Source organism: Panthera leo, chromosome B2 (assembly GCF_018350215.1).
Source record: "Panthera leo isolate Ple1 chromosome B2, P.leo_Ple1_pat1.1, whole genome shotgun sequence".
In the NCBI taxonomy this organism is placed as follows: domain Eukaryota; kingdom Metazoa; phylum Chordata; class Mammalia; order Carnivora; family Felidae; genus Panthera; species Panthera leo.
In genome coordinates, this window is record NC_056683.1 from 134,623,920 (window position 1) to 134,638,798 (window position 14,879).

The 14,879-nt window shown below is 43.8% G+C and overlaps 1 protein-coding gene and 1 non-coding gene across 2 annotated transcripts in view; one reads left to right on the forward strand and one right to left on the reverse strand.

Annotated features, from left to right (window-relative positions):
- PPP1R14C (protein phosphatase 1 regulatory inhibitor subunit 14C) overlaps positions 1–9,015 on the forward strand; it is an 88,652-nt gene extending 79,637 nt beyond the window's left edge. Inside the window, exon 4 of the mRNA XM_042940071.1 lies at positions 7,556–9,015. Within this exon, the coding sequence (XP_042796005.1) occupies positions 7,556–7,630 (75 nt within the window). The 3' untranslated portion in view covers positions 7,631–9,015. The remainder of the gene's footprint in view (positions 1–7,555) is intronic.
- A 4,753-nt stretch (positions 9,016–13,768) lies between these two features.
- On the reverse strand, positions 13,769–13,853 carry TRNAR-UCG. Its single transcript has one exon. It is a non-coding gene; the product is annotated as a tRNA-Arg (tRNA).
- Between the last annotated feature and the right edge of the window lie 1,026 nt (positions 13,854–14,879).

Here is a 14,879-nt window from a genome sequence, read left to right on the forward strand (position 1 = left end):
CCTTAGGAACTAGGAAGCGAAGAGCAAATTCAACTCAAAATAAGGTGAAGAAAGGAAATAATGAAGACGAAAGCAGAAATCAGTGAAATATAAGCCAGAAAATCAATAAAGAAAATCAGTGAAGCAAAAGCTTATTCTCAGAAAAGAGCAATACAATTGATAATCTTCTAGTCTAAGTGGAAATAAAGATAGGAGACAAATTACCAATATCAAGAATGAGAGAGGTGACATCACTCTAGAGTCTACAGATGTTATGAACCTCATGCCAATAAATTCAGCAACTTACATGAAATAGACAAATGTCTGTAAAGACATAACCCACCAATACATACAAAGCAAAGCAAAACAAAACAAAAAACTCCAGACCCAGGTGGCTTCACAGGGGAATTTTTATCAGACATTTACGGAAGAAATTATACCAACTCTGTAAAAACTCTTTCCAAAACTTGAAAAGGAAGAATACTTCTCAACTCATTATACAGGGCAAGCAGTACCCTGCTACTAAAACCAAAGACATAATAAGAAATGTAGGCAAGTATTCCACATGAGCATAGCTGCAAAATTTCTAAAGAAAATTTTGTCAAATTGAATTCAACATTATATGTCTATATCTATATCTATATCTAGACACACACACACACACACACACACACACACATCAAAAATCAATCAGGGTAAGTCACTATGTTAAGAAACTAGGAGGAAAAGGCCCTTTCTATAATTATGTCAACTGATGCAGTAAAAGCATTTGGCAAAATCCAATCTCTATTCCTGGTAAACAAAACTCTCAGCAAACTAGGAATAGAAGGGAAATTCTTAAACTCTATAAAGAACATCTGCAAAAGGTAAAAGTCTACAAAAAGCTGCTGTAACTAACAAGTGAGTTCAACAAGCTTGCGGGATATGAGGTAAATATATGAAAATCTACGGCTGGTAACAATTGGAAATTGAAATAAAACTATACCCCTTCTAAAAATATCAACAATATTAAACACTTAGAAATATATCTGACAAAAGATGTGCAGTATCTGTACACAGAGAACTATAAAACGTTGCTGAGAACATTCATTGTTGATGTTCACAAATTGATTTATAGATTGAATGCAGTCTCAACCCAAACCCCAGCACGAGTTTTGTTTTGGTTTTGGTTTTGGTTTTTTTGGTAGAAATTTACAAGTTGGTTCTAAAATTCTTAAGGAAATTTAAAAGACCTAGAATAGTCAAGACAATTTTATTTTAAAAGATCATCAAAGGTGGCAGACTAACATTACCTGATTTTAGGACTTATAAACCTATCCTTAGAAGACAGTGCGGTATTGGCATAAACAAACAAAACAAAAAACTCCCAGCTGACTTCACAGGGGAATTTTGATCAGACATTTACGGAAGAAATTATACCAAATCTGTACAAACTCTTTTCGAAACTTGAAAAGGAAGGAATATTTCCCACCTCATTCTATGAGGTAAGCAATACTCTGCTACTAAAACCAGACAGAGACATAATAAAACAAATAGATCAGCAATTCAGCCATTCCAGTCTTAGGTATTTACCCAAAAGAAGTGGAAGTATACTCCATACAAAGACTTTTATATGAATGTTTTAAGCAACTTTGTTTATAATAGCCCCATACTAAAAACAACCCAAATTCCCATCAACTGCTGAATGGATAAAAAACTGTGATATTCCTATACAACAAAATGCTACCCAGTGCTTAAAAAAATAAAGAAATGAGTTATTAATAAATCCAACAGTGTGGCTGAATCTCAAAATAATTATGTTGAATGAAAGAAACCAAAAAAGTAGAAGACTAAAAAGTACATAGTGTTATGGTTCCTTTTGTATAAAACTCGAGAAAATGCAAATTAATCTAATAGTGACAGCGTATTCCCCGGGAACGAGAGGAACAGGGGGAGGAGAGAGGGATTACAAAGGAGCATAAGGAAACTTGTGGAGGAATTGAATGTGTCCATTATGTTGACTGCACAGATGGGGGACTTGTGCTGGTCGTCTGCAGTTTATGGCCTGCCAATTATACCTTAATAAAGCTGTTTACCCAAAGAAAGTCACTGTGAACCTTTTAGTGGCAAGAGTTTCCGTCCCCAGCCATTCTACTGAAACTTCTCCCAGCCAGAACACAATGGTCCCTTTCTTGCCAACTCTGGCTTTGAATCTGTCTCGACTTTCTTAACCTCTCATTGGCACTTGGCTTGATTGAATGTCTCTTCTTTCTAGAAAAGTGTTCTTCGCTTGACTGCTGGACAGCATATTCTTGGGTTTTCCCGCCTTCTCATTGGTTTCTCCTTTTCAGTCTCCTCTGCTGGCCCCAAAACTTCCCTGAGAACTCACTTGTTAGGGGGCCTCTGGCCTTGGTCTTCAGCCGCCTTTTATCGTTTACGCTTTCCTCTCCGTTTATCTCATCAAGCTTTGTGATTCAAAGTGTTGTCACCTGTGAGGGCCAACAGAATTTTCTGAGATGACAAATATTCTATAGGCCCAATGACCAGTATGGTGGCCGCTGGCCACATCTGGCTACTGACTATTTGAAATGGGACCATAGTGTGAATAAGGAACAGAATTTTAAGTTGTATTTATTTCCATTCATTTACATTTAAATAGCTACACTATATCATTTCTATTATGGAATATAGAAATATAGATTGCATATAAATATACTATAAATATCTATATTTATATTATTTATATTTATACCACTTGTATATGTGGTTGGGGGCTACTGTAGCAATCAACTTTAGTCTAGATCATTGTGTTTATAAACTGTGGGAGGTAACCCATGAGCTGGTCTTGACCTTTATTTTTTTCAAAATAAAATATCAAGGGGCATCACATATAGTAAGAGTTTGATTTTTTTCAAGACACTTTTATTTTGGTCCTGTGTCTCTGGGGACTAGGTTCCTCTAACAATGTGTGTGGATCACATGTGGTTTTGTAGGGAGGGTTGTTTTTTAGTTGCAGGCTACCGATTTAGATGCTTGTTGCTTATGTCATCAGCCGGGAGCTGAGATGCCAAGTCATGTTTATCTGTCTTCCCAGGATCCCCCTCACGTAATGTGAGGGACACCGCAAGTCTGTAAACCTGCTTTTTCCCCCCTCCAGTTATCCCTCATCTCAGCATAATGGCACCATCTATCTTCCAGTTGATGAGGGAGGGTCGGAGACCTTCATCCCCCTTTTCCCTGTCTCCTCCCTGTTTTACTGGGGCCCCACATTCAGTCTAGCAAGGTCTTTTGGCTCTGCTTCTGGAATGGATCCACTTAATTTCCGTTTCGATTTCCATAAACTTTAAGGCCCTGGCATCCCTAGCCTGGATCTCTATAACAGGTCCAAACTGGCCTCTCTTTCATTCTTTTTTTTTTTTTTTAATGTTTTAAATGTTTGTTTATATCTGAAGGAGAGAGAGACAGAGCATGAATGGGGAGGGGCAGAGAGAGAGGGAGACTCAGAATCTGAAGCAGGCTCCAGGCTCCGAGCTGTCAGCACAGAGCCCGACATAGGGCTTGAACTCACAAACCATGAGATCATGACCTGAGCCGCAGTCGGATGCCCAACTGACTGAGCCACCCAGGCGCCCCATCTTGCATTCTTATCTTTATAAAATCCACTCTCCACGTGGCAGTCAAAGGGATCTTTTAAAAACCGAAATCAGATGATGTTGTTTCCCTACTTGAAAGTCTCCAGTGGCTTTCCATTGCATCAAGAATATTCTCTCAACACCTCATACGGCCAGTAAGGCCCTGGCAAGCTGACCCTAGCACCCTACTCATCTTGGCCTTTCCATACCAGGAACACCCACTCCCTTGCTTGTTTCTCTGCAGGGCGTTTGCACATGTGTGATGACCCAGGCCCCCAGACTTCCCCTGAGCTGGCCTCTCTATTAATTTAGATCTCACATCAGATATCATTTCCTCAATGGGACAGCCTTTCTCTGACTAAATTAGTGTCCCCAACCCAAGTCTGAGTGATCTGTTTCGGAAGCAAATGAGATATATTGTTAGTTACGTAGAGAATTTTTCAGTAATATGAACAAGAGACATCAAAGTATTTTTGATTACAGATTCTTGAATCTTCTTTGAGAATTATCTGTAATCAGTAAAATCCTTCAGTGCAAGTTTCTGTATGGAGAATAAATATTGGTCTTGCTGTTTTTTTTAACTTAGCTGAGCACCTCATTATGCAAATTTAACGAACACTTTAAAAATATGTATAATACAGTCTATTAAGTTACAGGCGTAAATTACACTAGTATAAAATTTCAGAGATTTGTTGATGTTAATATATTATAAATACAAGTTATTTGTTGAAATTTCTAATCAGTAAGATTACTGCACATCATGATAGATTTTTTGAGAAAATTTGAATTTGATTTAAATTACCAAATTGCTTTTGTCTTAAAGAAGAAAGGTCGGTAGCTTAGGGTATATTATTCCTTATGATATTTAATCTTTATTTTTATAATGAACTTTATGAAAAATATGTTATAGAAATAGTGTAGGATAAATGATAGGATTTGTAATTCTGACCTTGGCAATAAAAGAAAAAGAAAAAGGAAATCTACACTGAAATGTTAAAGTTCATACAGCAGTCATTTGAGTAACAGTTTCCAAAAACAATGAAACTGAAACTGTGTGTCTCACATTACACTGTCTAAACCACATAGCAGGGGGCGAAATAGATGTGCACTTAATTCACAAAATGAAAATTGAAAATAAGTGTGAAAACTCGGCATTACTTTTTTAAATTTTTTTTAAAATGTTTTTATTTTTGAGACAGAAACAGAGCATGAGCAGGGGAGGGGCAGAGAGAGAGGGAGACACAGAATCCGAAGCAGGCTCCAGGCTCTGAGCTGTCACCACAGAGCCTGACGCGGGGCTTAAACTCACGGACTGGGAGATCATGACCTGAGCCGAACTCGGACGCTCAACTGACTGAGCCACCCAGGCGCCCCTTAAATTTTTTTAATGTTTATTTTTGAGAGAGAGAGAGACAGAACGCCAGCAGAGGTGGGCAGAGAGAGAGGGAGATCCAGAATCTGAAACAGGCTCCAGGCTCTGAGCTGTCAGCACAGAGCCTGACGCAGGGCTTGAACTCACGGACTGTGAGATCATGACCTGAGTTGAAGTCGGACGCTTAACCGACTGAGCCACCCAGGTGCCCCCAAAACTCGGCATTATTTTAGAAAACTCTTTAGATTAGATACAATAGTGCTCGCAAAGTTAAAATAGGGCCTCATTTTACTCATATGTGTTCCATTCTGCCCAAGGTCAGAAGTGGCAGGGATGAAAATGTTTTTATCCTTTGACCCCTTTCTGGGTAGCTCTCCAAAGAGAATAATCTAAATTGCAGATTCATGGGGCGCCTGGGTGGCGCAGTCGGTTAAGCGTCCGACTTCAGCCAGGTCACGATCTCGCGGTCCGTGAGTTCGAGCCCCGCGTCAGGCTCTGGGCTGATGGCTCGGAGCCTGGAGCCTGTTTCCGATTCTGTGTCTCCCTCTCTCTCTGCCCCTCTCCCGTTCATGCTCTGTCTCTCTCTGTCCCAAAAATAAATAAAAAAAAAAACGTTGGAAAAAAAAAAATAAAAAAAAAATAAATTGCAGATTCATGCGCCGACATGTTAGTTGTGGCTTTGTTTATAATTCTGGAAAGTCAGGCACCAACCAAACATCCAGTGATGGAGAAATTAAGCGGAGTGTAGAATATCCATATAATAAAGGATCATATAACCACTGAAGTTAATTGTTAGGAAGACTAATGTTGTGGGAGAAAGCTGACATAATGACATAATGCTAACTTGAAGAAAAGGACATATTTATACGGTGTGATCTCAATTAGGTAAAACACAGTTTTCATAGGAGAAAATATATTAGTGGTTCATTCTGAGGAGTAATTGTTGCTGGCTTATATTTTCTAAGTTGTTTAGGAAAATCATACAACTTTATAATAGCAAAAACATCACCAAAAAAAAAAAAAAAGAAAGAAATTTGGTGGCTAACAAAATCCTAAATGTTTAAGCTTATTGTGTTTTAGAGCTGGAGAGTGGTTGCAGAGATCACTTGGCCTGGGAGGCCATGACTAAGCGTTGTGGTTGGTAGGAGAATTTACGAGTGGTTCCTCACAAGGCCAAGTGGAGAGGAAGATTTCTCAGTGGTTTTGCTCTTGGTAAATTCCCGACGTACTTGGTTCTGTCATTCACTGACTGCTACTTGCTGGTCAGAAAGTTTGGCTGTCCGCTTCTTCTGTGACAAATATAAAATAGAAAGACAAGGTAATTATTACCTAATAAATGGGATTTTTGGAGCAGCCAAAAATTTTAAGTCATAAGGCAACAATGAAAGATTCCTGAAGGCCTCAAGTGGGAACTGTTCTACATTGTTCTTCGATCTTTGGGTGTCCATCTATGAATAGGATGTGAAATCATTTTAGTTGGTCTCCCTCTGCATTACCTTTTAAATGAAATTAGAATAGAACAGAAAAGGGGCGCCTGGGTGGCTCGGTCGGTTAAGCGTCCGACTTCGGCTCAGGTCACGATCTCACGGTATGTGAGTTCGAGCCCTGCGTGATCTCACGGTATGTGAGTTAGAGCCCCGTGTCGAGCCCTGTGCCGACAGTTCGCAGCCTGGGGCCTGCTTGGGGTTCTGTGTCTCCCTCTGTCTCTGCCCCTCCCCTGCTCACACTTTCTCTCTCTCTCTCTCTCTCTCTCAAAATAACAAGTAAACATTAAAAAAATGTTTAAAAAAAGAATAGAAAATATAGAGTGTATTATGTACATTAAGTATTCGTTCTTTAGATTTTTATTTCAGGTATGTGTCTGTATGTACTGGATTGTAAATATAAAATGTGTGTGGCTTTCAAAGAAAACTGTTCTGTAGTCAAAAAAGTCAAAAGACTCTTCTTTCTGAGATGTAGATCAGTGGTTCTCAGTGTGGAACCAGCAGCAGGTTACCTGGGAGCCTGTCAGAGATGCACATTCTCACCCCCCGCCCAGAACTACTGAGTCAGAAATTCTTGGGCCCAGCACTCTGTGGTTTAATAAGTCCCCTGGTGATTCTGATGAGGACTTACATTCGAGAACCGCTGTTCAAGCCTTGCTGTTCCGGGGGCGGTCCAGAGACCGACACTGGCATCAGCTGGCAGCCAGTGAGAGATACAGACTTTCAGACCCCAACCTGGGCCTACTAAGTCAGAACCCACAAGCTCTCTGGGTGATTCGTATGCTCATGGTAAAGGTTTCTTCAAGGTTGAGAAAGCTGATCTAAACCACATGTGCCTTTGGAGGCCAAATCAATAATGTCGGCGACTGAGAGCAGCCTGTGTTTTTCTCCCCCAAAGAGAGCGGCGGTGAGAAGGCATCACGATGTGAGGTTTAATTATGCTTCGTTGGTTTAAAAATGTCCTGGAGCGAACCAGCGAGGGTTAACCCATCCAACCAAACTCACCACCTACAGTTAACGGCAGTTGACCTCAATGACTTCAAGCAGATTTGAACCCCACGTTTTGGTAGAGCAAGCCTGCCAGATTAACTTCTTCTGCTCTCTTTTAGGAATTTATCCAGGAGCTGCTCTGTCGGATAAGAGGCATGAGAAAACTGAGTCCTCCGCAGAAGAAGACTGTATAATTCTAGCACAGGGTGGACCATCCCAGAGACGAAGAAGGGGTCCTGGGATTTGGGCTTCATGAAGACATTTATTAAAGACCAGTTGCCCTGATGAGAACCTTTTCTTTGGGGGAGGGGGTGTCTATTAGACATTTATTCAAGAGTGTTCCTTTTTTGTTTTAAAAGGTTTTGCTAGTGTAATATTTTAATAGCAAGGATATCACGACTCTGGTTTCAGCCCAACCAGGGGTATCAAACCAGGCAGACTTGGAAGAATGGGCTGGGCCAGGCACCGTTTTCTTTGAGAAATCAGAGGTTTAGGACCTAACTATACAGGGATGATGGTTTTCTTACAGCTAGTTTGGTAACACTTTTTCCTAAGTTGTACAACTGTCTCAGATGTCGAATTTCTTGTATATATCTCCACACGACTAAGTTAAAATGTAGATGTGAGTTTTATTTCACACCGATGGAATAAACTTGTGGTTTTCCTTTCACTGGAGGTCACAGTACCTGTGTGTTCAAGAGGTCACGAGACACTCTTCACGTGACCTGCTGCTGACCTTCAACATTCACTTCATGCACCAAAGTGAACGAAGTCAGTGTATCCGTTATTTTCATGAGCTACGCCACAAAAAGTCGAGTTGGTCAAGGGCTTAAATTCATGGACTTCATATTATTTCATTATTTGGGATGCTTTGCCAGGTCACATCCTTATTGCCTCGTTTGTGGTCTTTTAAAGTTTTATGAACCCTTAATTTGAAGAACTATTCAGATGTCTAGAGAAATGCCCATGCTGAGTGGTGTTTTGCAGTGGAAAAAGGAAGCACCGTGTAGCAATTAATTCTCTGCTTTCAACCAAATACTGTGTATTATTCTCTCCCCACGAAAGCAGGTTGTAAGGAAAGTTAGCAAATTGGGTATCATCCTCCTTAGAAGTAGATCTGGTCCCTTCCGTCCCTGGACAGCATTAGACCAGAGCAGGCGAACCGAGTGTTGAACACCGTAGAGGTGAGAAATCTTCACCTTCTCTCAAGAGAGTTGATCCAGGGGCATTTGCTCGTGTGGAAGGGGGGTGGAGATTGTGTTTTTGGTTGTCTTGTTGGCCTGTGGTGAGGATTCCGGCTCCGGGCCCTAATCGTGCACCCCGGGCTCCTTGCTTGGAGCTAGGCGTGGGGCACCAGCCCTGCCCCTCTCTGTTATATATCAGCTCCCTGGAGAAGGGTCGACATTCAGATGGATGTGGGCTGGGTAAAAGGTCAGAGTAGAAACTCTTCCTTCCCCCCAGGAGGCCTCCACCGCCTCCCCACAGAAACCCCACTTACTGTAAGATGTCTCTAGTTGGCCCTGTCCGAGGACAAGGGTCAAACATTTTATATCAAGGGTGCTCTGAACATATTTTATTTTTTAAAAGAACTATGTTTGTGAATTTTATGTATACTGGCAAGCTTTCGAAAACGTATTTAATTTTGTAATGTTTACCAATGATTTATTTACAAGCTATTTACTCAAATAAATGGAGCTGCTTACAACTCTGCGTACACATTTCATTGCAAAACACGTTAAAATGATCACTTTGTGAGGTGTTCTGCGGACAGGGGTACCAAGCACTTCCATCTGGCTTTTCGTTTTCGAGGTGTTTTCGGGCATCTGATCCTGGCTCTCTCCTGATGGAATCAGAGTTGCTGGAAAACACTCCTGGGCCGGGAAGGAAACAGATGAACTCTGTGTATTTGGTCCTGCCTGGACTCCATGCCAGCCCTCTCTCAGGCTATGTGCTTTGCATTTAACTAAAATTCCCTTTTCTCCATCTGATAGAAAGTCTCAAGAAAATTGGAAATCAATCAGATATTCCAATTATTGTTAGAATGCCGTGGACCCTATAAATGGGAAAATACCGAATTTGCAGGGTTTCCATGCAAATTGCAGGGTTTCCAGGCATCACTCATGCCTGACTGATGGGCTGGCTGGTTTAGATCCTGTCCTAAGTATGTCCAGACTTCTAGTATTTACCCCATCACAGAGTGTACCCACGGTATTATTACTGTCTAGTCACCTCTTTGTCTCTTCTGTTAGACTCTAGGATCCTTGAGATTGGGACTGAGTCTTAGAAATCAAGCACCCGCTCCTGAACTTGGCCCATCAAAGAGATCAATACGTGTTTGCTCACTGAATACATATGATACAAGATTCTTCGAGAAAACTCAACTGTTTCTTTCCTGGCTGGGAGAGTGGTTCTTAGGCCTGAATGTGCATTTGGATCACCTGGGAAGCTTTAAAAAGTTCTGACCAATTTCATCAGAATTTGAAGGAGCAGACCTTATGCATTTTTTTTTTTTTTACCCCCCAAACTCCTAGCTTGAGCACCAGCTGGCCCATTGGATCATTCTTGTGTAGACGAGCTTGACCTTACTGAGCTCAGCCAGCCATGTTTATGCTGTCACAGCATAAACTATTTCTCATTCTGTCTTCTGCTGGAGAGGAATTACAGCCCAGCACTAAGGGGGATGACTCCAAAGTATCCAGCTTCTAGTTCAGTACTTACCCGAGCATTGAGAAATCTGTTTATTTATCACTGTGCTAAGCACTTACATGCCTTATCTCAGTCCTGATATTTAGCTTTTTTTATTAAAAAACTTTTAATATTTATTTATTTTTGAAAGAGAGAGAGAGAGAGCACGAGTAGGGGAGGGGCAGAGAGACTGACACAGAATCGGAAGCAGGCTCCAGGTTCCGAGCTGTCATCACAGAGCCCGGCGCGGGGCTCGAACCCATGAGCCGTGAGATCATGACCGGAGCTGAAGTCATATGCTTAACTGACTGAGCCCCCTGGGTGCCCGGCCCTGATATTCATCTTATGAGATAGGTTGCATTATCCTCATTTTACAGAAGAGAAAATAAAAGACGCGTTGAACAGTTTACCGGAGGTCACATGTTTACCGGAGGGCTGCTGTCTGACTCTACGCCCCTCGACCATTAGGCTTTCCTGCCCCTTGCGGGGGGTTGCTCTCAGGTGCCCCACGGGAGCGAAAGCCGGGAGCTGCATGTAAAGCGAGCTGAGCCGCTGAGCCCCTGAGCTGAGGGGCGGGGAGTGGGAAACTGGTGGGAGCAGGTCCTCGGCCACGTTCGGGTTCTCCCTCCCTCCTGAGGACAAGGGCTTCCAGCTCCTGAGGGTCGGTCAGTGCAGCCAGACTCTGTGCTGCGCCTCTATTTCCAGGCTCCCCGGCCTTCTCCCCTGACAAAAATCTCCTGGACTTGGCCTTGGCAGCTCAGCACGGAGTACTTCCCATCAGTTCCCAGAGGAGGCCAAATCGGGAGAAAGAACAGTTCGAGGACAGTGCTTTTCCATTCCCGTAACACACAGATACCTGAGTTCCATTTACTATCTAAAGTCCCCATAAAAGACGATGTGCTGTGCAGAATCACTACCAACAGTCGACGGACACGTGATGACATGGGCTCTTTCTAAGAAGGGGCACAGTGGTTGGAAACATGAGCTGATTTTGAGCCATGACTACCATGTCCGCAAGGACACTGACCGAAGGGGCAACCGCCGAGAGCAGCCAGGCTGGCCCAGGCACTTGGGCCACCGCTCGGGGAAGCAGGTAGGAGAGCCTCGGAGATGGCCCCTTCCCCTTTCATGCCGCAGGCGAGACTGCCGGTGGGGGCCAGAAATTCGCCCCATGGCTCGGTGCTTAGTTCGGCTCCCACCCAGCCCGCTGAGACGGTGTTTGCCACTCTTCCTGCTGTCCCTCCAGTGTCGTTCAGCGAGACGCCTGGGCCCTGAGCCAGCCTCCAATGTGACCGACAGCTTGGGGAAAGGCAGGCCCCACAGCCGAGGGGACACATCTCTATTCTCACATCGTTTTGGCTTCTGAGTCAAAGGCCTGGGGATTCCCTCTTCTTCTCAGGGAAACTTCCGTGAGTGACGCCGCTTTGAAGGTGCTGTCTCCGCACCCCCACCCTCATTGTCTCCTCCTTTTCCCCTGTCTTTGGTCACTAGACTCAGGGCCCTCTAATGGCATAAATGGCCTAAGGGGGCCTGTAGATGTAGTACTAAGTAGACGCCGCCCCAGGAACAAGGTGTCAGGGAGGCGGGAACCCCTGGTCCGTGGTCGATCTAAAAAAAGAAAAAAAGAATTCAATGTATTTGGCGATTAGAACTTTGTGAAAGCCATTTTCAAACCGGACACAGCTAGGAAGACCAGTAGTTTCCCTCCACTGTTTTCCTCTTCTTGAATTTACTACCCCCAACGATCTTGCACAGTTACTACCAAGAACGAGTGCCGTTTCCTTTGGGATTTGGGATATCACTTACTGTGTGTTTGTAATTTGCCTGTGAAAAAATGGGTTGCTTCTCACAGTTCTCTCTGAGTGAGACCTATCCAGACTTCACGAAGTTCCTTCTGCCCCTATTCAGACACAACTGCCGGAAATGTTTCACTTTCTCAGTGTTCTCACGCCACCGTGGTGTCTCTTGACCGGGGATGAATTGTTTGTATAAGACTGGATCGCTCACCACTTTTCTTGGCTCTGCGGGTGTTCCCACACAACATGGCGGACAGGCATTTCAATAGAATACTGGTATCAAACCAACTACAGAGTAGGTTCTGGAAATCTGGTTTTTTGGTGCTTTCATTGGATCCATTGGATAAATCCGACCAGATTTATCTCTGGTACAGTTTTCCTTTGGCTTGTGGCTCTTTAATTAGAGTGTTGACTCTGCTGGATGGCCTTCTTTGGGCCGACCTTGTTCTGATAGATTCTAGGGGTAGGTAGTCCTAACAAGGATATGAGGGTAAAGAAAAGTGCATTTTTCACACCACGGCTGTATAGACTTGATCTCATTTATATGCATATTTTTAATCCAGTGTTATCGTTGTTGGAAGACAGTTCTACGCAGGTCTCTTACGTTCCTGCAGGTCTTAATTAACGTGAGGATTGGAAGCTAGAGATCAAGTTCCTCCCTCCAGAGCAAAGAGCAGGCAGGCTTCTGCCTGTTATAAAGGATGTTTCAGTGCAGAGTTTTCTCTCCTACGATGCCACCCACGGCATGTACAATGTCATCTAGTCTTCTTTACAAACCCCTGGGGGAATTGGCTCTGGAGAAATTGACACCAAAAAGTGTTGCTCCTCTGGCTACTGCCGTTGCTGTGAGTAACAAACCATCTCTTCTCTCTGACCCCGCAGTGTTATGTCTGGTGCCTTCATGAAACTGTGGCGGGCCAACCTGCCAGCCACAGGAGGCTCAAACCGGAGCCCCTACGCGAGTGTAGACGATGGCCATTCCTCTCGGTCTCTTTCAGTATGACTTGTATCATTTTTATAACTAGTAGATACCTTCCTAGGTTTAGACCCTAATTTGAGGAATCATTTTCAACTAGGTAGGGTCAGAAGTGTCTTTTAAAGAGATTTCATGCCTGCAAATGGCTGTTCTGTAGTTTACTTTCACAAGAGCCACTTTCTCTCTTCCTCCCTGTTAGCAACAAAAAGGGAACGCTGTCTGGTGGAGGGCAGGGAAAACGGGCCGATGGAAGAGAGGGGCACACCTGCTTCCCAGCAAAAGGGCACCGTGTAGTGACATGGAGACGGCCAGCAAACGACCGTTCTTGCCTCAAATCTCTCTCTTAAATATGAGCCTAAATAATCTGAGCAGCACATTATCGCTGGCTATTTTGAAGTTCCCAGATTAAACTCCCAAAGCAGTTTTGTGACCATAATTTATTTGCGTATCACAGTCCACCCAGTCGTCTATGAAACTAAAAATAGGAAATGAGCCCATGGAGTATCTGGTGCTACCAGATTGGCTCTTGTCCGTTCGCAGGGTGGTTCATAGAAAGTGCGATCCGACACACCCTTCTGGGTCACGAGTTGCCTGAGAGGAAGTGATTTACTATCGGGTGTTTCTATTGTTAGTAGCAGGAAAATGTTCCCTTGCTGTCGATTAGATTCGTAAAAGGGGACATTACTGACAAAGCCCCCTTTCTGATCGCTTGTGGATACAGAGAGAGATAGGAACATTCATCCTTTTAAAAAAATTTTTTTTAATGTTTTCTTTATTTTTTGAGAGAGAGAGAGACAGAGTGCGAGTGAGGGAGGGGCAGAGAGAGGGAGACACAGAATCCGAAGCAGGTTCCAGGCTCCGAGCTGTCAGCACAGAGCCCGACGTGGGGCTCGAACCCACGAACTGTGAGATCATCACCTGAGCCGAAGTCAGACGCTTAACCGACTGAGCCACCCAGGCACCCCAGATCATTAATCTTTAAAAAATATTTTTATGGCACTTAACACGGAACCTCACTCTTTTTAGCGGTAATCCCAACAGGGGGACCCAAAATGTACAATCTATAGTGTAGGTATGCATCATTTCAAAAGCATACCCCAAAGCCCTAGAGAATTACCTCTTTCTGAAATTGGTGATGGGTGAGAAGTTAAATAAAACCTCCCAAACTTGGGGGGAAAAAGCATAGTTTTTTTTTTTCACTCTTGAATCTTATTTTCTGTTCCAAACATGTGTGCAGAGAACTCCCTGCCAATGTCTTTAAGCTAAGAGTTCCTATTGCTACAGCTCATGTAGGCTTAGGAGGTCCTCAAGACCTCCGAAACTTTGCAGGAGAGAGAGAGAGAGAGAGAGAGCAGGAGAGAGAGAGCCACACACAGAGCAACAAAGAGAGATCATGTGCCAGAGAGAGTGCCAGAAACTGGAAGGACACGGAAAGTGGCAGAGAGGCATGAACAGTTTGGAGAGAAGAGGGTCTGTGCTATCACTGGGTTCTCAAAATGTCCATACCTAGAACTGGTGAAGAACCTGGAAGTCTGGAGGCCACAGCCACGCAGGAAGCTGGTGTCCCAGAATAGCCGGTGGCAAGCCCAGCCTCCCCTCCTTGGCCTCGTTTCCCGATCTCCTGGATGGGGATCCAATCCAATCTCCTTCCTGGATTCCCCTGCCTGGATTTCCCAATCCCTTTCCTCCCCCTCATGCTCAGATGCTCCACTTTGCTGAATTCCTTCATGGATGATAGAATCTCCCAGAGATGATAGAATCTCCCAGCCCGCCTGGCAGAGACGCCTGGAAGGGGGCTGGTCCCGTACCCCCTCGTGCGCATGCACCGGCTTGTTCAGGAGGTAGATTCCAGGTGTCTTTCCTCCTCTGCTTTCCGGGATTGGTTCCGTGCATGGATTCCCTTGATCACAAGCCTTTCGAGTAGATTCACCTCCAACATGCCCAGCTTCACAGTCTATTTCTCTTCTCTCTCTCTCTCTCTTTTTT